At 35.1% G+C, this 22183-nt stretch overlaps 2 protein-coding genes across 2 annotated transcripts; one reads left to right on the forward strand and one right to left on the reverse strand.

Annotated features, from left to right (window-relative positions):
• On the forward strand, nt 1-491 carry LOC111390493 (uncharacterized mitochondrial protein AtMg00860-like). The gene is made up of 2 exons (XM_023015540.1): nt 1-253; nt 379-491. The coding sequence occupies exons 1-2, from the start codon at nt 1-3 to the stop codon at nt 489-491; spliced, it is 366 nt and encodes a 121-aa protein (XP_022871308.1).
• A 9221-nt stretch (nt 492-9712) lies between these two features.
• LOC111390479 (nucleoside diphosphate kinase 4, chloroplastic-like) lies at nt 9713-21417 on the reverse strand. The gene is given in 7 exon segments (XM_023015526.1): nt 9713-9836; nt 17398-17510; nt 17591-17758; nt 19579-19629; nt 19742-19784; nt 20373-20507; nt 21170-21417. Coding segments are annotated over 5 exon segments (489 nt in total). The 5' UTR covers nt 19775-19784; nt 20373-20507; nt 21170-21417.
• Between the last annotated feature and the right edge of the window lie 766 nt (nt 21418-22183).

Raw genomic sequence — 22183 nt, forward strand, 5'->3', positions numbered from 1 at the left:
ATGGCCTTCACCCCAAAACCTCAAAGAGATGCATGGGTCTTGGGATTAACAGCTTACTACCGTCGCTTTATTACAAACTATGGGAGAATATCTTTGCCACTCACACAGTTACTTAAGAAAGACGCCTTTGTTTGGTCCCCGGAGGTAGAGGCGGCTTTCCAACAACTTAAGGTGGCAATGACTACAGTTCCAGTCCTTGCATTACTTGATTTTTCAAAGAACTTTGTATTGGAAATCGATGCTTCGGGGTATGGTTTGGGGGCAGTCTTGACATAAAGCCAACAACCCAGAGCTTACTACAGCTAAGTACTGTCAAGTAGAGCTCAGCAGAAGTCGATTTATGAAAGGGAGTTGATGGCTATATTGCTCGCAATTCAGAAATGGAGGCATTACCTGTTGGGACATCGGATTATAGTCCGAACGAACCAACACAGCCAAAAATATTTGTTAGAGTAGAGGATTGTGCTTGGAGAATTTCAGCGGTGGATTAATAAACTAATAGGATATGAGTTCGAAATTCAATATCGCTTGGGGGTTGAAAGCAAAGTTGCCGACGCACTGTCTCGTATCTCACCTAAAATTGAATTGTTTGCACTCACATTTTCCATGATGATGGATGTAGAGATGATAGCCGAACAAGTGGGCAATGACCCACAGCTTTCTCAGATTAAGTAAGACTTGCAATCTGACCCGGATTCACACCCAAGATACTCGCTCGATCAAGGTAGGTTACTCTACGAGGGACGCCTAGTCCTCTCTCGGTCTTCCACCTTAATCCCTACTTTGCTTCGTGAGTTTCATAGCAGCTTAATATGAGGACATTCAGGTTTTTTGCAAACTTATAAGAGGATGATGGGAGACTTATACTGGGCTGGGATGAAAGGGGACGTAAAGAAGTTCGTGGAGGAGTGTCGTGTGTGTCAATTGAACAATAATATGGCCCTTTCACCTGTAGGACTCCTGCAATCCCTACCCTTTCCTCACCTAATCTGGGAAGATATCTCCATGGACTTCATCGAAGGGTTGCTAAAGTCAGAAGATTTTGATTCTTTGCTGGTGGTAGTTGATCGTCTCAGCAAGTATTCGCATTTTATACCCCTTAAGCATCCTTATACAGCCTCAGGGGTGGCGGCCATTGTTGTGAAGGAAGTAGTAAAACTCCATGGGATTTTCCGCTCCATTATTTTAGATCGGGATAAGATCTTCTTAAGCCACTTCTGGACTAAATTATTTAGGCTACAGGGTAACTTTTTGCAAAGAAGCACAGCATACCATCCGCAAACTGACGAGTAGACAGAGGTGGTAAATAGATATCTGGAGGCTTACCTACAGTGTTTTGCTTATGATAAACCTCGAGTTGGCACAAATGGCTGCCATGGGCGGAGTATTGGTACAATACCACCTTCCATGCTTCTACAAACACTACTCCTTTTCGGGCCGTCTACGGGAGAGACCCCCCTTTGTTAATATGTTATGGATCCCAAAACACAGTAGTAAACTCAGTGGAACAGCAATTGGTTGAAAGGGACGTCATATTGGATGAACTAAAGGCCCACCTTCTTCAGGCTTAAGCAAAGATGAAGATAGCTGCTGACAAACATCGAAAGGATATCCATTTTGATGAAAGCAACCTAGTTTATGTAAAGCTTCTACCTTACCATCTTTGATCATTAGCAAAGAAGCCAAACGAAAAGTTGGGGCCTGGGTATTTTGGCCCTTATAAGGTCATCAAAGGGATAGGATCAGTAGCTTATCATCTCGAGCTACCACCACCAGCTACAATTCATCCTGTCTTTCATGTCTCACAACTTAAGAAGGCTCTAGGTACAGCAGTGGCTAGTCAACAGCTTCTTCCACACTTGGATGTTTCCCTAGAATGGGTAGTGGAACCCGATCAAGTACTAGAAGTCCGACAGGCAGGAAAGGAACAAGAAGTTGAAGTTCTGATTAAATGGAAGGACTTACCAATTTCTGAATCATCATGGGAATTTGCCAAGTCCATCAGTCAAGCTTTCCCTGACTTTCACCTTGAGGACAAGGTGATTCTTGCAGCTGAGGGTAATGATAGACCCCCGTTCGGATTACATACTCTAGAAGAAACAGGAAGAATTGAGAAGCAACTAGAAGACGGGTGGAGGATAACAACATTCTGTTGTAGGGAAAATAGGATGGAAAAGTTGTTAGGGAATGACTATAAATAAGAAAGGAAAAGGGTGTGGTTAGGCAAGCAAATATTGAGTAGAGAAAAGAGTCTTGTAATCATTTCCGTTCCTATAATCTTTTGCAATTTAATTTAAGCAATCAGTTCTTCAAATTCAGTCTTCCTTTAGATTCGTATTAGTTAGTTTAGTTGTAGGAGAGTCTTTAGCATTTAGTTTTGCATTCTATTTCACATTTATCTATTTTTATCATTTACTAGCTATTGCAGCTCTTTTGGTTACAATTCACCAGAAGTTGTTGCTCTTGGCTTATTTAAAGCCATGGATGTAAATAAACAATCATCCATAATTTATTCAATTGCATCTTGTGATCTGATATTGGATAACATTAATAATTGTCTACAATAACCAACAAAGAGAAGGCTATTCAATAAGCCCTTTACATCTATGCTGAACCATCGACCATTACGAAGCCCTTTACGACCATGTTGGATCGTCGACCACTATGAGGCCCTCAACGTCCATGCTGAGTCTTCGACCACTATGAGGTCATCTACCATTATGCGGCCGACACAATACTTAGCCATAAAATCATCATTAAATTGGGGGCAAATAGGATGGAAAAGTTGTTAGGGAATGACTATAAATAAGAAAGGAAAAGGGTGTGGTTAGGCAAGCAAATATTGAGTAGAGAAAAGAGTCTTGTAATCATTTCCGTTCCTATAATCTTTTGCAATTTGATTTAAGCAATCAGTTCTTCAAATTCAGTCTTCCTTTAGATTCGTATTAGTTAGTTTAGTTGTAGGAGAGTCTTTAGCATTTAGTTTTGCATTCTATTTCACATTTATCTATTTTTATCATTTACTAGCTATTGCAGCTTTGTTGGTTACAATTCACCAGAAGTTGTTGCTCTTGGCTTATTTAAAGCCATGGATGTAAATAAACAATCATCCATAATTTATTCAATTGCATCTTGTGATCTGATATTGGATAACATTAATAATTGTCTACAATAACCAACAAAGAGAAGGCTATTCAATAAGCCCTTTACATCTATGCTGAACCATTGACCATTACGAGGCCCTTTACGACCATGTTGGATCGTCGACCACTATGAGGCCCTCAACGACCATGCTGAGTCTTCGACCACTATGAGGTCATCTACCATTATGCGGCCGACACAATACTTAGCCATAAAATCATCATTAAATTGGGCGAGGATCATTTATCGGTAATCATGGACATAACCAACCGTTGAATACATGGAGGTCCTCCAATCAGAATGTGGGAGTAGTGGAAGACGTTCCACGGGATAAGTGGCACTATAAATGCCCAATAGTTACATGGCTCTAGTTACCTATAAATTCTCCTAAGGCGAAATAGGTATGGATCTGAGAAAAATTTGACTATTTGGATACCCATTCTATCTTTTCTTCCTAAATCTAGGTTGTTAAATCTCATACTAATTCTCATGCTAGAGCTACAATGGGAGAGAAAGCCTCAAGCTCATGTCACAGGTAACATTTGTTCATTAGAGTAGTAGAAACACTTTACGCCGCTAAGGCAACACGAAGGTTTGTTTCATAACTATTTCATGGTTTATCTCACCCAAAGAGAGAACTTATTTTTTCTTGCCACAGATCAGCAAGCTTCTAACTAGGATTTATAAGAGGGACAAGGTGAAAGTGCTAAGATTCTCATCATCGATGAAGGTTAGACCAGCGAACAAAGAGCTAGAAGCTGAACTGTAGTTAATGAAATACTTTCAAACCATTTAAACCACTAGAGCGAATACAATATGTTGGAGAGAATACAATATCCAGGCTCTTCCAATCTGAACAGTACCGGAATAGTGTCAGCAACCCTGAATTCGGCTATCGATAGTGCTTCGCATGAATAACTAGCCAATCATTACAATCAAATATGAACTCCAAATCAGGCAATTTCCCAGGGTACCACTTTATTAGCTGTACAATTCTCCACAATATGAACAAAGCCATAGTTTGAATCGATTGTAATTTCTCCACATAAATTTTCCCAACAAAGATCACCGATCTGAAATGGGAAGTTTTGCGTGCTTTTTCAACCATTTCTTGTGTGATCCCCATTTCTCTTCATGGCCTCAAATCTTCATAAATCCATCGAAAAAAAAATCTAGGTGTTTAGTGTTGAATTAAAGGTTTGGATTGGAGAGTTTGTTTGAATTTGTATAATTTTTTGGGCTTGTATTGGTTTGGTTCCATATAAAGCAATCCAGATAAAACTTGGGATTTGGATTTGATGGAGTTCTGCTTTTTGCAACGGCAGTTTAGTCTTGGTTGGATATTGGGAGTGGGGAAGGAGATAAAGATGGGGGATGGGAGTGAGGATGGGAATTGGTGACTGGGGTAGATTTTTTTCTTTTTCTTTTGAAGTTTAATTGTTAATAATATTTGTAAAATTTTTAATTCTAAAGTTATCATTTTATGCCTTTTAGTAGGGCTGAACAACGAAATCGCCAAATCGAATCGAAACCCTTTTTTTGAAACCGTTGGTTTGGATCCACGTGGATCCGTCAACACTTTGGTTTTGAACCGAACCAAACCGCTTTGAAGTGGTTTGGTTTAGGTTTGATTTGCAAACCGTTTCAAACCTCCAAACTGCTAAAAAACAAAAAAAAAGAACAATTTCAGTTTTAATTTAAATTTTATTCAACCCAAGTAAAACCAAATACATCCCAATTGAAAGGAGACCTTCATATTAGGCCCAATCCAATTAAATTCAATACCCAACTTAACAAAATACCCAATTAGATAATTACCCAGCTCCAAGACTCTAGTCTTCTCTTCAACTCTTCAATTTTTCGACTTTGTAACTTCTAGGTTATTTCTCCCTCTTTCAAATTCTAACAACAAAGGTATGTGAATTTCTACTATCTATATTTTTATATATTGATTCTTTATTTTAATTCATGTTCATGTAGGGAGTGTTGTTTGTTAATTTTCTACTTATTTTCTTAATTTCTTTTTATAATCGATCTATCTGATTACTGTGAATGAGTTAGTTTCAACACAACCTCTATCGATCTAAGATTTCGTCCTGCCTTGCAGCCATTCTCATCTTGTAGCTTCTTAGGATTTATTTATTTTTGGAAATTGTTGTTTCTTGATGATCACCTATACAGTTTCTGGCTAAATTAATTAACTGAATGAGGCACATCTCCATGCTAATATTAGGTCGTTTCGTCTATTTGGGAATGATGATTTAGGACCAGATTGGTCAAAATGTATATGTGTAAGCCCAAATGTATTTGAGTTATGATCGTATGTTAGGATATGGGTGAGATATGATTTGGTTTTCATTTCACAATAGAAGATTGCAGAGAAACAGACTTGGTTGTAAAGATATTAGTCAATATAAGTCAATAAGCTTCCCAATCAAAGTAGCATTGGTGATAACCAGTTTTTAGGTTATAATTCTGATTCTAGTTTGAATTAGCGAGAGACATTTTAAAAGGAATAATGTTTGGACCTAACATGAAGATATTTCCATCTACATTGAGTTAAATCTCACTCTTCAGCACGTGCGCATGATGTCTATATATTTTTCATTCCACCTTGTGTATAATTTTTATTAATAGTTATTCTTGTGGTAAAAAATAAATAAATAAAATAAAAAACACACTATATTCAAGCCTTTTTGGTATTTCATAATTGATTAGGAGTTTCTTTACAAATTGTTGCAGGTGGGGGACCTGTCTTGAAATCTTTTGCTGTTCAAATTCTTTTGTATATTAACTTTGACGTCATGTTGAATAATATGATTTTTTTTCGTATGTAGATAATCGGATATGGATTCAACTTTCGAAGAGCAAAGTAATCATGGGACCGATGATAAAATTCTAGTAAAGAGTGAAAATGTGAATTTGCAACAAAGTGCGAAGGGTAAGAAGGGACATAAAAGGTCCGATGTGTGGGCTCATTTTGATATAAAGAATGATGGAACTGTAGAATGCATTTATTGCGGACAAGTGTATAAGCATCAATCTAAAGGTGGGACTAGTACATTGTGAAATCATATCAAGGATTTATGCAAAAAATATCCATATAGGTTTCAAGACAAAAGGCAAAAGACATTAAATTTCTATGGTAACTCTAGAAATGATGAGGTTTTGGAGAGTGTTAGTAGTGGTGGACAACTTGTCAAGTTTACTCAAAAAGGGTGAGAGAAAAGATTACTAAGTACTTTATATTATCTAAGTTACCTTTTTGACACGTTGAAGATGAAGGTTTTCAGTGTTATACAAGGTATTTTTTTTCCGACTTTTGATTTTCCTTCAAGGATGACAGTTGCTAGGGATATATATCGTTTGTTTTTCGATGAGAAGAAGAAATTGAGGAAAGAATTGAGTAAACACCAGGTTTGTTTGACTATTGTTTATTGGACATCTATACAAAATGTAAGTTAAATGTGTTTAAATACTCATTGGGTTGACGATCATTGGAGACTTAAAAAACGAATCATAAGTTTCACCCAAGTCCTCAGCCATAAGGGTGATATGGTAGGAAAGGAATTGATATCTTGCCTTCAGGATTGGGAAATTAATAAGATTTTCTCTGTGACGGTTGATAATGCCTCACCTAATGACGTAGTAATAATGAAATTGAAGAGTTGTTTTCTAGAGAAGAAGAATGGTCTAGTTCTTGGGGGAGAAATGCTTCATATGAGGTGTTGTGCTCACATTCTCAATCTTATAGTTTGTGATGGTTTAAAAGAAATTAGCAATGCTATTTCATCTATTTGAAATGCTGTACGGTATGCTAGATCTTTCCCAGCACGACTAAAAAGATTTCGAGAGAGTTGTAAGGATGCAAATATTGAGTCTCGAGGTTTATTGTGTTTGGATGTATCAACTAGATGGAATTCCACCTATATGATGTTACAGGCTGCAATAAAGTTTAAAAAAGCATTTGATGTTTTGGAAAGTGATGCAAACTATACAAAGTACTTTGATGAAGAAAGGTCTAATGGGAAAAATATAGATGGACCACCAACACATGTCGATTGGGACCAAGCAGAAGCATTTGTTGGATTCTTGAAGACTTTTTATGATATGACATTGAAAATTAGTGGCTCTTTAAATGTAACGTCAAACACTTTCTTTCAAGAAATATGTGAAATTCATGCAGAGTTGAATGAATTAGCTAAAGAGCCAAATAGTATGATAGGATCCATGGCAGTTAGCATGAGAAGAAAATATGATAAGTATTGGGGCAATCTTGAAAAGTTTAATCAATTGTTGTTCATAGCAACAATTCTTGACCCTAGATGCAAGTTGGAATTGCTTAAAGTTGGGTTTGAACTTATTTATGATGTACAAATTGCAAACATGTTGTTAAAAAAAGTTGAAAACACGCTTCACAGGTTATATGAATGCTATAAGGAAATGATGAATCCACCATTAGTCCCACCTAAGGATGCTACTCAACCTAGAAGCTAAAGTGCTTTACAAACTGCTTTGGGAACTTCTAAACCTATTCCCTCAATTTTTAGAGCTAGGCTTATGCAAGAAACTCTAGCAGAGAAGAATGATTTGGTGGATTATTTAAATGATCGTTGTGAAGATTTGACCAATGATGATTTCGACTTATTAAATTGGTGGAAATTGAATGAAAATAAGTACAAGATTGTCTCCCAAATTGCCAAAGATGTGTTAGCCATTCAAATATTTACGGTTGCTTCTGAGTCTGCATTCTCTCCTAGTGGTTAGATTCTCGATCCTTTTAGGAGTTTATTGAGTGCAAAGATCATTGAGGCAGTGATTTGCACTAAGAATTGGTTACATAGTAACAAGGAACCTATTGTGATTCGTCAATATTTGGATGCAGTAGAAGCATTGGATGATTCAGAAAAAGCTATAGAAAGTATTATCGTATTTTATCTTTCTATTCACTTTATTTTATAGTTTTTTAAACCATTTAATTTTAATAATTGTATATATTTGTTATATGCAGATAACGAATCATGTGTTACTACTGGAGATGTTTTGCCAATTAGTATTGATTAAAAGGTTAGAACCAATTGTTTCACTGCATTGAATTATTAGAACTGAAAAATATTTGTTCATAGTATTTATAATAATACTAATATTTATATTTTAACGTGATATTTAAGATTAAAATTTATGATTTAACTTGTTCGATGTACATTTTTTTCGTTAAACCGTGGTTTTAAACCGAACCAAACTGAAAAGGTGGTTTGGATTGGTTTGGTTTGGAAATTGAATTGGTTTGGTTTGGTTTGAAAAAAATTTCAAAACGCTTTAAGAGGTTTGGTTTGAAAATTTGTCACAAACCGTCCAAACCGAATTGTGTGCACCCCTACCTTTTAGTTTGGTCAAAGTTCATATGAACTCCAGTTGCTAATTTTTCAAAGATTTGAAACCTTTGCCGGCACAAACTAGAGGTTAGAGTAGAGTCTGCTAAAAATTCAAAAGTTTTGGACCATTGCTTCCATTAATACAAAGTAAATTAAAATGGAAATGGAAATTAGTATAAATGGGCCTAAATATTTGTCCACCTTTTTTGGTCCAAACTTTTAAATCTTGGTGCAAATGGTCCCAAGCCTTTGCTTTCTTGACACAATTGGTCCTTATGGATAAATTTCATCCAAAATAACCATTAATTATGAGTGTGAAATGCACCTTCTTTTAAAGATAAATTGTGTAATTTAGTCCCAATTTGAACCTTAGGAACAAAAACACGACAAAAAATTTGTTTAAGTACAAGATTGCTACTTTTGTGAAGGTTGGGACTATATATACAATTTATCTTTAATAGAAAGTGCTAAAACTAACTGTCCTTTTGAACAAAATTCACTCAAAAGGACCAATTGAACCAAGCATGCAAAACTTTGGGGACCATTTACTCCAAGATTTAAAGGTTTCAACTAAAAACACGAAATGGGCAAACATCCAAGAACCATTTTGCTAAAAAAACCCATATACAAAAACTAGTCTGGAGGATGCATTGTAAATTGCACAATCCAATCCTGATAATTACCATATAGAGCATTGAACTTTACTGTTCTTCATTTTTGGTTGTCAATCATATTTCATGGCTAAATCCATCTATCCAAGCTGAAGCATTTTCTAAGGGGGCATTCACAAACAAAAATAAGGCAAAAAATGGCATTGACAAGAGTCAAAACTCACTAATAAAAGTGTGGTAGCACGTTATTGCTGCAATTGGCTTTACTTGGCAGTTGCCACCAAGTAATATTATTACTCGAATAAAGATAATTGTACATAATTTTTCAGACATAAGGATATTAATTTTTTATACATAAGGATATTCACCCTCTCACATGACGTGAGACTCACTTAAATATTTTATTTGAGCGAGCCCCACCGACGTGAGAGGGTGGACACCCCTATGTGCCAAAAATTATGTACCCTTAACATTTATTACTCACCCAAAGAAGGCAATATTTTGCTCTAGACACACTTCATCTGGGTCCAATTTTGTCGCATTGTAAAAGAAATTACGAAAACAAAAATGAAATGTTATTAATCATTAGTTATCTCCATATATCCACTTTCCAGCGTTGCTCATGTAACTTATCAATTCCTTAGGTTTGAACCACAGTTTGATTCCATCCTTCGCAATTTCCAAACCGTCACTACCATGAATTATGTTTCTGGAAACAGAAAGGTATTATATTAGGACAACACGTCCATTAGCATTGAACTAGGACAAATTATGTAGGAAATCGAAAGGAACCAGATTCATAAATCCTTTCACATATTTTCATTAAATTTCCATGTTGAAATCAATGAGAAAACAAAAATAAATGTGGAAGCGTACCTTGATCCATAGATCTGAGTTTTCTGAACGAATTATGATCTTTCAACTGCTACGTGATTCTTGAGATCTGTTCTCTGTTGATGAGGATGCAGAGATTTTTAAAGTCACGTGCAATTGGGGACCATGACCCCATATTAAATAACTGATTATTATCTTTCAATTATTTTAATTGGCCCCTCATCAATTTAAAATAATTATTCCGGTCTCTACACTTTAATTCCATGAGAATTAAAACACATTAGTCCAAAATTACACATAGTGGATCACCTTATCGACTAAACCTGAAAGATATCACTACACATTTTAATATATATATACATGTATGGCCCCATACGATGGAATTTTTCCAACAATCTCCCACTGGGTCATACATGTAATATTACAAATGTGTGCAACTTTATGAGCTCAAACTTTTGTTATCATTTTTAAGGATAGTTCCAAACAATCTCGTCCATCAGTCATATTGACGTAGGATCAAAGCTTTTGTCACATTTAGAGTGACTAAATCCATCAATGGTCACACACACCTATACAACCAAATGATAAAGATCAATCATGGGAGTGTAGCATGGAAATTACATGTTATGTGATCCAAATATGTCTATTTCGAACTGGTCCAATCTTATTTCTTAAGTGAGATCAATAATAGAGTGGAATGAACTGAATACTTCATTTCTGTACAGAAAAATATCTAAATACACAAATGTGTCCAAAGTAAACATAAAGCAACGAGAATACGAACTCCCACTAAAACATGATATCCTCAAGAAATACAACATCCATGCGAGCAGTGTGCTCATGAAAGACCTTGGGTGGTAGTCCTTTAGTGAGCGGATCCGAAATCATGGAGTTTGTTCCCATGTGCTCTATAGAAATATGTCCACTCTGTATTCTTTCCTTCACAACCAGGAACTCAATGTCAATGTATTTTGATTTCGATGAGCTCTTGTTGTTGTTAGAATATAGAACTGCCGAGTTATTATCACAATATAACTTTAGTAGTCTTTCGATTCCATTCAAAATGCGTAGCCCAGTGACAAAATTTCACAGCCATATTCCATGTTTAGATGCCTCATAGCATGCTACAAACTCTGCCGCCATAGTAGAAGAAGCTATGATTGTCTGCTTGGCACTCTTCCAAGAAATAGCTCCTCTAGCTAGCAGATAGATATAGCGTGATGTAGATATTCTATTGTCTTGGCACCCAGCAAAATTAGAATCGGAGTACCCTATGATCTCTAACTGGTCCGATCTGCTATATGTGAGCATATAATCATTTGTTCTCTTTAAATACCTCATAACCCTTTTGCCCGCTTTCCAATGATCCATCTCAGGGTTGCTTAAATATCTGCCTATCACTCTAACAATGAATGTTATGTTATGACGTGTACAAACTTGAGCATACATCAGAATCCTAATAGCTGATGCATAGGGAATCTTTTGCATTTCCTTAGCTTCAAGGTATTTTTACGAGGATTGTTTGAGACTAAATTTGTCTCCCTTAGCCACAAGGGTGTCACTGGTTTACAGTCTTGCATGCTAAACCTCTTAAGTACTTTATTGATATAGCTCTTTTGTGACAATCCAAGTATACCTCGAGAGCGATCCCGATGTATCTGAATCCCTAATACAAAAGATGGTCCATCCTAGGGTTGCTTAAATCTCTAAGTGGTCCGATCTATTATATGTGAGCATATAATCCTTTGTTCTCTTTAAATACCTCATAACCCTTTTGGCTACTTTCCAATGATCTATCCCAGAGTTGCTTAAATATCTGCCTAGCACTCCAACAATGAATGCTGTGTCCGGATGTGTACTAACTTGAGCATACATCAGACTCCCTATAACTGATGCATATGAAATCTTTTGCATTTCCTTAGCTTCAAGGTCTTTTTACGAGGATTGTTCGAGACTAAATTTGTCTCCCTTAGCGACAAGGGTATCACCTGGTTTACAGTCTTGCATGCTAAACCTCTTAAGTACTTTATCGATATAGCTTTTTTGTGACAATCCAAAAATAGCTCGAGAGCGGTCCCGATGTATCTGAATCCTTAATACAAAAGACGTGTCACCAAGATCCTTCATCTCAAAATTTCTTGATAAAAATCTCTTGATTTCGTGCAACATGCCTATATTGTTAATGGCAAGCAGTATGTCATCAACATACAAAATCAGGAAAATATGCTTACTCCCACTGAACTTATGATACACATGATCATCAACGGCATTCATTTCAAAACCAAATGGGATAATAACTTGATGAAATTTGTGGTATCAATTATGGGAAGCTTACTTGAGCCCATAGATGGATTTCTTTAATTTGCAAACCATATTCTTCGGGTTTCCTGACACGAAGTTTTCTGGTTGCACTATATAGATTGTTTCATTAATGTCGCCATTGAGAAACGTTGTCTTAACATCCATATGATGTAATTCAAGATCAAAGTGCACAACAAGTGTCATAATTGTCCTGAAAGAGTCTTTCGTTGAAACCGAAGAGAAAGTCTCTTTGAAATCGACGCTTTCCTTCTGGGTAAGGCCTTTAGCCACAAGACGAGCCTTATATCTTTCCACATTATCATTCGAATCCCTTTTTGCTTTAAAAATCCATTTACAAGCAATATGCTTCACACCTTTGGGTAATGGGACAAGATCCCAAACCTTATTGTCTTGCATAGACTTATACTCATCATTCATGGCATCAATCCACTTTTGAGAGTCAGAACCCTGCATGGCTTGATGGAAATTGATTGGATCATCTTCCGCCATTCCATTATTTTCCTTACGTTTTTAGAGAAACACCATAAAATCATCCGGAATAGCATTTTTCCTCTCTTTCGTGGATCTCCTTAATGTCATTGGTTCTTGAGGTTGTTGAGTTTGTACTTCTGTAATAATTACCTCATTTCGGATGGGAGCTTCTTCAACATTGTCTTGTTGAGGTTCTGGATATGCTTCTTGATCAATAACAGGTATAGAAACTTGTACATTGTCAAAAGCAATAGTAGGAATGGAAACCAATCCTTCCTCAAAGACAATGTCTCTAACCTTATTTCTCCCTCCAAACTCAACATCCTCAAAAAATATTGTGGTTCCCATTTCAAAAATTGATTTAAGTGTGGGATCATAAAATTTATAGCCCATAGATTGCTCAGATAACCAATAAATAACTGTTAACTATTTTGGAGTCCAATTTATTTCATATGGCCTATAGGGCCTTGCCTCAACTGGACATCCCTAAATATGAAAATGCTTTAGACTAGGCTTTCTACCTGTCCAAAGCTCAAAAGGTGTTTTGGCAGCAGCCTTAGTTGGTACTTTGTTTAGAATATAAGCTACAATCATTAATGCCTCTTCCCAGAGTGATTTTGGTAGGGTGGAATGGCTTATCATACTCTTTACCATATCCTTAAGAGTCCTGTTTTGTCTTTCAGCTATACCATTCTTGCTAGGTGGTCCTGGCATGGTGTATTGTGGGACAATTCCACACTCCTCTAGGTATTTAGAAAATGGTATTGGACACTGTTCACCTGATCCATTATATCTGCCATAGTACTCATCACCACGGCCAGACTTAACGCTCTTTATCCTTTTGTTAAGTTGATTCTCAACCTCAGCTTTAAAGGCTTTGAACATGTCCAGTGACTTAGATTTTTCATGGATGAGATATAGTTACCCATAATGTGAGTAATTATCCATGAATGATATAAAATATTGTTGACCGTTCCAAGAAACAGTAGGGAAAGACCCACAAATATTCATGTGCATCAATTCTAAGACGTTCGAAGTTCTGTTAGCACCTAATCTCTTTGTTTTGGTCTATTTTTCCTTGATACGGTCCACACATACATCAAAATCCCTGAAGTCAAGGGAATCCAAAATACCATCTAATACAAGTCGTTCAACTCTAGCTTTTGAGATGTGACCTAAGCGCTTGTGCCATAATTCTACTAAATTTTCTTTATTTAATTTGCGTTTAGTATCACGTTATTTCACATGCAAAGATTCATTATATGATGCAATAATATCAAGCAAATATAGATTATCATATGCAGATATGAACCAGTACTAATAACATTAGAATTTAATGAAAGATTAAACTGATTGTTTCAAAATGAACAACAATATCCAAATTTGTTCAGCAAAGAAACAGAAACTAAATTCCATCTAAAAGACAGCACAACATAAGTGTCTTCCAAATCCAAGTAATAACTAGTTCCCAAAAATAACTTAAAAGTGCCTATTATATCAACTTCCATCGATTTGCCATCACCCACATAGATATATCTTTCACCATCACTTGATTTTCGGTGGCTCAAGTAGGAGCATAGAAACACTTATGTGAGTAGTAGTACCAAAGTCTATCCACCGAGTCTTTCTAGGTACTAAAGCTAAATTATTTTCAGAACAGACCAAAGTAAGAATTGTACCTTTCTTTGCATGCCATACATAATATTTGGCACAGTCCTTCTTTACATGTCCAGTTTTATTGCAAAAAAAAAAAAAAAAAAAACAAGTTCCTTTATCTTCCTTCTATTTCTTTTGTGCTGGACCTTTAGGAGAGCTTCATATTCCTTCTTCTTTTTCTTGCCCTTATCCTTAGAAGTGCTTATCAAGTGAGCAACTTCAGTTCTATCCTGCTTCAACCTTTCTTCCTCTTGCACACAATATGAAATGAGCTCATTTAGAGACCATTTTTCCTTCTGGCAATTATAACTGACCTTAAATTGACCGAACTGTGCAGGAAGTGAGATCAATACCAAATACACGAGTAAGTCATCAGACAGCTCAAACTTTAGCCCTTTAAGTTTTGAAGCAATGTGAGACATCTCTATATGTACTCCCTTATGTTCCCCTTACCTTTATACTTCATTGAAATCAAACTTTGCAAAAGCATGCTTGTTTCAGCCTTATCATTTTTCACAAAACGTTTCTCAATTTCGGCAAGGAACTCCTTGGCATTAGTTATCCCTTCAGATACTGCACCTCTAAAGGCTTTCGGAATCCTGCGCTCAATGGTCATTAGACTTATGCGATTTGAGCGATCCCACTTCTCAGAGTTTCTCTTTTGATCAGGCGAACTTTCTTCCGTAAGAGGAGCAAAAAAGAGGAGTGAGTTTCTCGATCCAAAGAGCAAGATCAAGATCCATGTGGCCAAGAACGATCAATACGTTTTCCTTCCAATCCTTGAAGTTTGTTCCATTTAGCATGGGAATGGAATTGATATTAGCAGATATTGTAGTAGCAGATGAATTAGCTGTACAGAGAACAAAAATAAACAAATAATCATGCTCATATCTATATTTAATGTACAATAAATTCAAATAATGGTAAGTCTCATCTCAAGATACCTAGTGCAACATTAATATCAAGTCTTTGGACAATAATATTAATTGCTAGTGGTACTCTTAGTACAGTGATCAAATATTAACAATAACTCCTGTCAAATAATAAAACCATCTTTGGATTGATTTATTATTCACACTATATATGTGTATGTAATTCGGCCAAGTATTAACCTTCTTTTGGACTGGCTAATACCCGGATGAAGAAACACACACACACAACATCTAAACATTCCAAACAAACCAATCTACACAAAAGGGGTCACTTTGGTGACATTGTTTCAATTAGTTTGTCCAAAATGTTAGATAACCTCAATTCATTATGAATGATTTACCAAATTATTCAAATTTGATTGTCTCACATAATGAAACCTTAATTATTTTTCTTAAAAGAGTCCTTTGTGCCATAATTTGAGAAAGCGAATCATTAATTTTGCATTATTAGATGCCTTTAGAAACTTTAGGGACCTAAAGGTTAATAATTCAAAAACTTTAGGATCAAAAGTTGAAAAATCTTAAAACTTTGGGGGGCCAATTTTAATTAATTATAAAGATTGAGGGCTTTAATTGCAATTTTTTAAATTTTAATGGGCCAAATTAAATAATTTCCAAAATTTAGGGGTTGAATTATTAAACCCATAACCTTAAAGGTCCGATTTGGATGGATTTTAAACTTTAGGGATTGGAAAATAAATTGGAAAATAAATTTTTATTTTGAAAAAATTATTATCCCTAATTTAAATTGCAAGCAAGGGCTTGAGAATACCAAAATTGCACCTTGCGCCCTCGCCCTAAAAAATCCATCCAATTTAGAAATTCTCTCTCTCTCTCTCTCTCTCTCTCTCTCTCTCTCCTCCATTTTAAATATTCTCTCTCTCTCTCTCTCTCTCTCTCTCTCTCTCTCTCTCTCTCTCTCTCTCTCTCTCTGCCTTAGTGGCGCTGGCCAGAAGCAGCGGTGCCGACAGTCGATTGTAATCGTCGGCGGCAAGTGTGCCGCATGCTAGATCGAATTTTTTTTATTTTAAATCCAAAAATTGAAAATCAAAAACAGATTTTAGAAAACTTTTACCCAGATCTTGATCCAAAAAACTGAATTATCCAAAAATTCCATCCATATCTTGAATTATAATCATGAACAATATACAAAATAATGCTCGAATTCAACAAATAACAGATCTGAAAGAACAATAATAATAATAATAATAATAATAATAATAATAATAATAATAATCAAATTCAACAGAAGTATATTCAAAGTTGTCAAATCTAAAAATCTTTTAAAATATAGCAAGATCCATATTTCACATAACAACATGATGAAGACCTAAAAATAATCCACAATATAAATTTGTAATAACATTAAATCTTGCAATTTCTCAAAGAATTGAACAATGGAGTGGCTCTGATACCACTTATTAGAAATTGAAAGGAACCAAATTCATAAATCTTTTCACATATTTTCATTAAATCTCCATATTGAAATCAATGAGAAAACAAAAATAAATACGGAAGCGTACATTGATCCATAGATATGAATTTTCTAAACGGATTATGATCTTCCAACTGTTACGTGATTTCTTGATATCTGTTCTTTGTTGATGGGGATGTAGAGATTTTGAAAGTCACGTGTAATTGGGGACCATGGCCCCATATTAAATAATTGATTATTATCTTTTAATTATTTTAAATTGGCACCTCATCAATTTAAAATAATTATTCCGGTCTCTACACTTTAATCCCATGAGAATTAACACCTATTAGTCCAAAATTAAACTTAGTGAATCACCTTATCGATTAAACCTTAAAGATAGCACCACACATTTTAATATATATACATGTATGGCCCCATACGATGAAATTTTTCCAACAAATTAAGCCACTAAAGCTTACAAGTTCAAAATAAGATAAGATATTTTTAGATTCTTTTTCCTTTTTAATACCATCGACTTGTCGAGTTTAGTCTAGTCCATCTTGAATTTACCAAAAATGTGAATTGAAGTATGACATGATTTTATAAACCACAAAAATTAATTTTATGAAAAAAATTACCTTCCAACGACAACAGCCAAGTCCCCTCTGATGGTTCCTGGTTCAGATTTATGTGGATCTGTAGCTCCTATGAGTTTACGACCATATTTGATGACTCTTTCGCCTTCCCAGACTTGAATAAGTACAAGGTTTTGAGATCAATTCTCTTATAAAACAGTGTAGAGAAAGTAGATAGGTGTTGAGCCCTTCTAACCATAGCTACAACTGGTCCAGAGCTAAGGAATTCACATAAGACATTGAAGAAAGGTCTCTCCTAGAGATCATGATAATGCTTCTAGGCAAATTCATTTTTAGGAACCAAAATCTTGATTGCCACAAGTTTATAACCCTTGCGCTCAAAATGTGATATGATTTCTAATATCTAATACAGTAGAAATTTCTTGATCAGACAAAACTTGAATGTGTATGTTCACGAAATTATTTCCTTTCGATTTAAAATTACAGCAAGTGTACGATTCGTTAACAAGTAATAAAGTGAAATATTAAGTTCTGAATATCGTCCCACGGAGATCGCCTAATTCAATTTTATCTACCTTAGTCTTAACCGAAATGAATTTATCAAAACAGGAATTTATTCTTAGAAAAACCCTAATTTATGAAAACGCTAATTTCGCTAAATGATTTGATTATGCAAACTATGTGTTTAAATGAAATTAATCACACAATGATGATTGGAATGCAAAATTGATTGTATTCAATAAAATTAGAAAACACTAGGATCACGAATTCCTATATAATAATCACTTGAAACCCTAATTTCACAATTTGACAACACAATTTGATTATTGAAGACTCAATGCTCCTAAGTCTATCCTACACACTCTCTCGAGCAATATTGAACATGTTCTTATTTACCATCAGCCTATATTTCTATGACAGATGCATATACATGAGAATTCATGGGGTTTTATGAACAATTTAAAGAATCATGCAAAGCATAGAGGTATATTTCTATTCCCTATCGGGCCCTACGATGATCTATACCTTGTCAAATCTATTTTCCTTCTCTCAAATATAAGAAATAAATCACTACACATCACATAATCGCATCCACTCAATCATAGATGAAATTAATGTATATAAATCATTCAATTAATCAAATATGCGTTAATTATCAAATTGCAAGAATTAAAATCCAAATATCATATTACATATTTCATCGATCTCCTAGCATGAGAAAACTTAGCCTAACATTGAGAATTTAAAGGAATACATGAATTCTTGAAAATAAAACATCATCGGATATTGAAATTTGATGAAATTTTTATGTTTTTCGTGAAATCTCTTGTTGATCTCCCTCAATTTGGTCTCTAAGAAGTGTTTTGTTCTCCTCCAATCTGTTCTCGCCCTAATTCTGATGAGTCTAGGCTTTTATATCACGTCCAAATTGTCTTCCAATAGAGTTATAATGTAAAAAGGAAACTACAGAATCCACCCAAAATTTTACACCATGCGGCCTCATGGTTGAACCAAATTTGGGGTTCTAATTCCCTGTTGGAGACTGTGCGGCCGCATGGAAAGAACACCATGCGACCACATGGTTTAATAAACTTTCATTTTGTGCCGTTTTAGTCCTCAAACTCAATTTTCTTGTTTATTGACCTCTTTTCTTCGACTATTTTGTTTCATCATCTCATATTAACCTCCAATTGGTACTTGGCACTATCAATTCTTTGATTGCTCCTTTGGTTCATCTTTTGGATAATTTCACTTTGGTCCCTGAACTATCACTTTGATTCGTTCTGGTCCTTTTTACTTCTTTTTCTCGTGAATTTCATCAAGTCCATTAGAAAACCCTACAATCCTAGAATCAAACGAATTTAGTTATCATTTCAAACACTTTGCTTGTATTTTAGTCATGTTTGTGAGTTATATAAGTACATAAAAACGCACTTATCAGTGTATATAAAAACATGTAGAAGACTTGGACACAAATCCTCGGTGAAAGAAGGGGTGGGGGAGGTTCCAAGTATTGATACTCTTTTCTATCCATAAGTGTATATATTATGTGAAGATAAAGAAAAACCAAAGTGTGCATATTATGTAAAGTAAAAGAAGAACACAGTAACCATGTTAAATTGGGAATAACATAAACAAAATTTCAATTTATAGAGCTTGTCTGTCTAATTAGTGCAGAAAGAATATGCCATAGAATGACTGATTAAGTTTAGCATTAAATACCAATCCTCTCTGCACTCCATCAGGCTTGATGGCAATAAAAGTGCGCTCCATCTTTAAAGAGCACAAAAAATGCAGCATCAGTCAGCAGAGTGAAACTAACAACAACGACGTGTAAAATTATATACATATAAAATGACAGAAAAACCTAGGTGGAATGGAGTACCTCAGCAGCACGTCCCTCTTGGTCCTGGAGCATGAAAACTATGCTTACAAAAGGGAAAAATGAGATATCAATTAAAATTCGAAGTTGGAGAAAGCTACTAATATCTCAAGTAACTTGAGTTTTCTATAGTGATCAATGAGACTCGAATCAATCAGATAATCATTAAGAACAGATAGCATTTTTGCATTACAAGAATTTATATGTTTATTTTATGGAGAAATACAGTATAAGACTTATTCTCATTACAAAATTGAGCAAATTCTTTTATCTCATTGGCCTGCAGAAGCACATAATAAGTGCTGGAGAAGAGGGATCGGATGCACAATGCTAAATTTGAGCAATTTCCAAGGCTGCTCGTTAATTCACTCCGACTTATTACTTTGTGGCATTAAATCAAAATCTGACTTATCTTTCCATAATTTCACCAATTTGAACTACTTGTATAATACTTTTTGCACAAAGAGAACAATATCATGCAATTGTAAGTTGTATGGAAAAATAACTTAAACAAATAAAAGGGAAAAGGTAAAATAGTCATAATAGCTAGCATACCACCAAAACAGATGAATACATCCATGGAAAAAAAATGCTCATTCAAAAACACTTATTGGGTAAATAGTGGTTGACAAACCTGCTGATGGAAGGGCAATGGCTCCTGCAATCCAACTCCTATACTTGTTTCCTGATTCAGATGCACCGGAGGAAGCTAGAGACGAAGCTCTTCCTCTACATGAAACTGTAGCTGCAGCAGCAGCAGAACGCCCTCCTGGAATATCAAATTCTTTAATATCTTCTTGTTTTTCAGCTTTAGAATTTAAATTTTTTCATTTACATAAACTTAGATCAATCATAAACAGATTAGAGTGGGCACACATACAAAATAATGAACCGTCATCATGAAATACTGCTAATGACCCTTTTCAAATTATATAAGCTAGATAATAACTTGATGAAGTCCTATATTCATCTGGAACTTCATCATTATCATAGCTCCCCTAAATATCAGTAAAATCAGACAAAAGTAGTCATATTATTTGAACAGCATTATTTCAATGCACCTCAAATTTTCAGTTGAATAAGTCTCTACCAACCGACGCCACAATCCAATTACATACAAGTGAGTCAAGTGACATAGCTTTACTAATTAAAACCTCATCAATTATCCTGAAAAAAGATAATGGCATCGTCTTCAGCTATCTTACAACACTAATAATCACTTAACAAATTAACGATCAGAAATGCACGAAACATCTAAAATGAATGTAAGAAATTAACGGAAAAGAAAATCGAAAGAGAACAAAAAAAAAATATATTACAGATCTAACATTGCAATGAACAGCGATCAGTAGCCTATATGAAATCAACATCGTAACCAAAGTTGAACAATAAATATTGAATAATTTCTTCACGAGAAGTCCTCGAAATTACCCGAAAAGGAACGAGAAGTCTGCTTAGAAGCAGCGGAGAGAAGAGTCCTCGCAGATCTGCAAACTGAGACCTCATTTTCAATAAATTATTCTTATCTCGTCGATTAGAGTAAGAGAACTCAGAAAAGCGGCACTCCGTTGAGTATAAATGTCATGAGTTAAAATGCTTGTTTTCGGTTACTCAAGGCTGTGTTTGGTACGAAACCAAACGTGAACGGAAGAGAGTGAGTGGCATTGAAAATTTTGAGATAAAAGGTTGACAGTTGAGTTAATTGGAATTATATCCAACCAACTAATTTATTTTGGAACTTCAAGAAATAAGGTCCGTTTGATTGGAGTGAATTTCATGAATAATGTTACATTCGGGAATTCGTATTCTACTTTGGCTGTTTGATATGAAAGTGAAAATGGAGTTCGAGTTCCAATATACAAACACTTAAAGCATGTTTTTGGCCAATTCCATAGAAAACGCATTCGTATGATTTTGATGATTTTTTCTTTTCCAACTTACATGGAACTGATTTACCTTTTTCACATTTGCAATCAAACTGACTCTAAAATAACTTGTGTGACAAAATTTGAAGAATAATGTCCTCAATCTTTTAATATTGTGCGCGTAGTACCTCTACTTGAAAGAAATTGACTTATTGAAGTAGAATATTGACACGACACGTACATAGATTGGTGATCATATAACACCAATGAAATGTATGTACATTTTTTGGTGTTATTATTTCATAGTACATCACCGACCACATAGATTGATGATCATATCCAATGGAGATAAATGTTATTATTCATAAATTTTCAAGGCATTCATCGTTTATTTATTTATCGATCTAAATAATCTAAGTAATATTAAAATTAGGAAAACGTCTTACTACACCTCCGCTCGTAAAGCTTGAGGCTTGAGTTACCTCTACACCTTATTCCTTATAGAATCTTGACTAGGATCAGATTGTTGCTAATCAACCACTAATGTATAACAAATTTGGATTTTAAGATGGACCACAAA

The sequence above is a fragment of the Olea europaea genome, unplaced genomic scaffold, assembly GCF_002742605.1.
Source record: "Olea europaea var. sylvestris unplaced genomic scaffold, O_europaea_v1 scaffold683, whole genome shotgun sequence".
Classification (NCBI taxonomy): Eukaryota; Viridiplantae; Streptophyta; class Magnoliopsida; order Lamiales; family Oleaceae; genus Olea; species Olea europaea.

What these genes read in the sequence shown, in the direction of transcription:
- LOC111390493 (XM_023015540.1), top strand. Translation starts at nt 1, where the DNA reads ATGGCCTTCACCCCAAAACCTCAAAGAGATGCATGGGTCTTGGGATTA. An exon ending in AATCGATGCTTCGGGGTATG is followed by an intron (nt 254 to 378) that starts GTTTGGGGGCAG and finishes CTCGCAATTCAG; the next exon opens with AAATGGAGGCATTACCTGTT.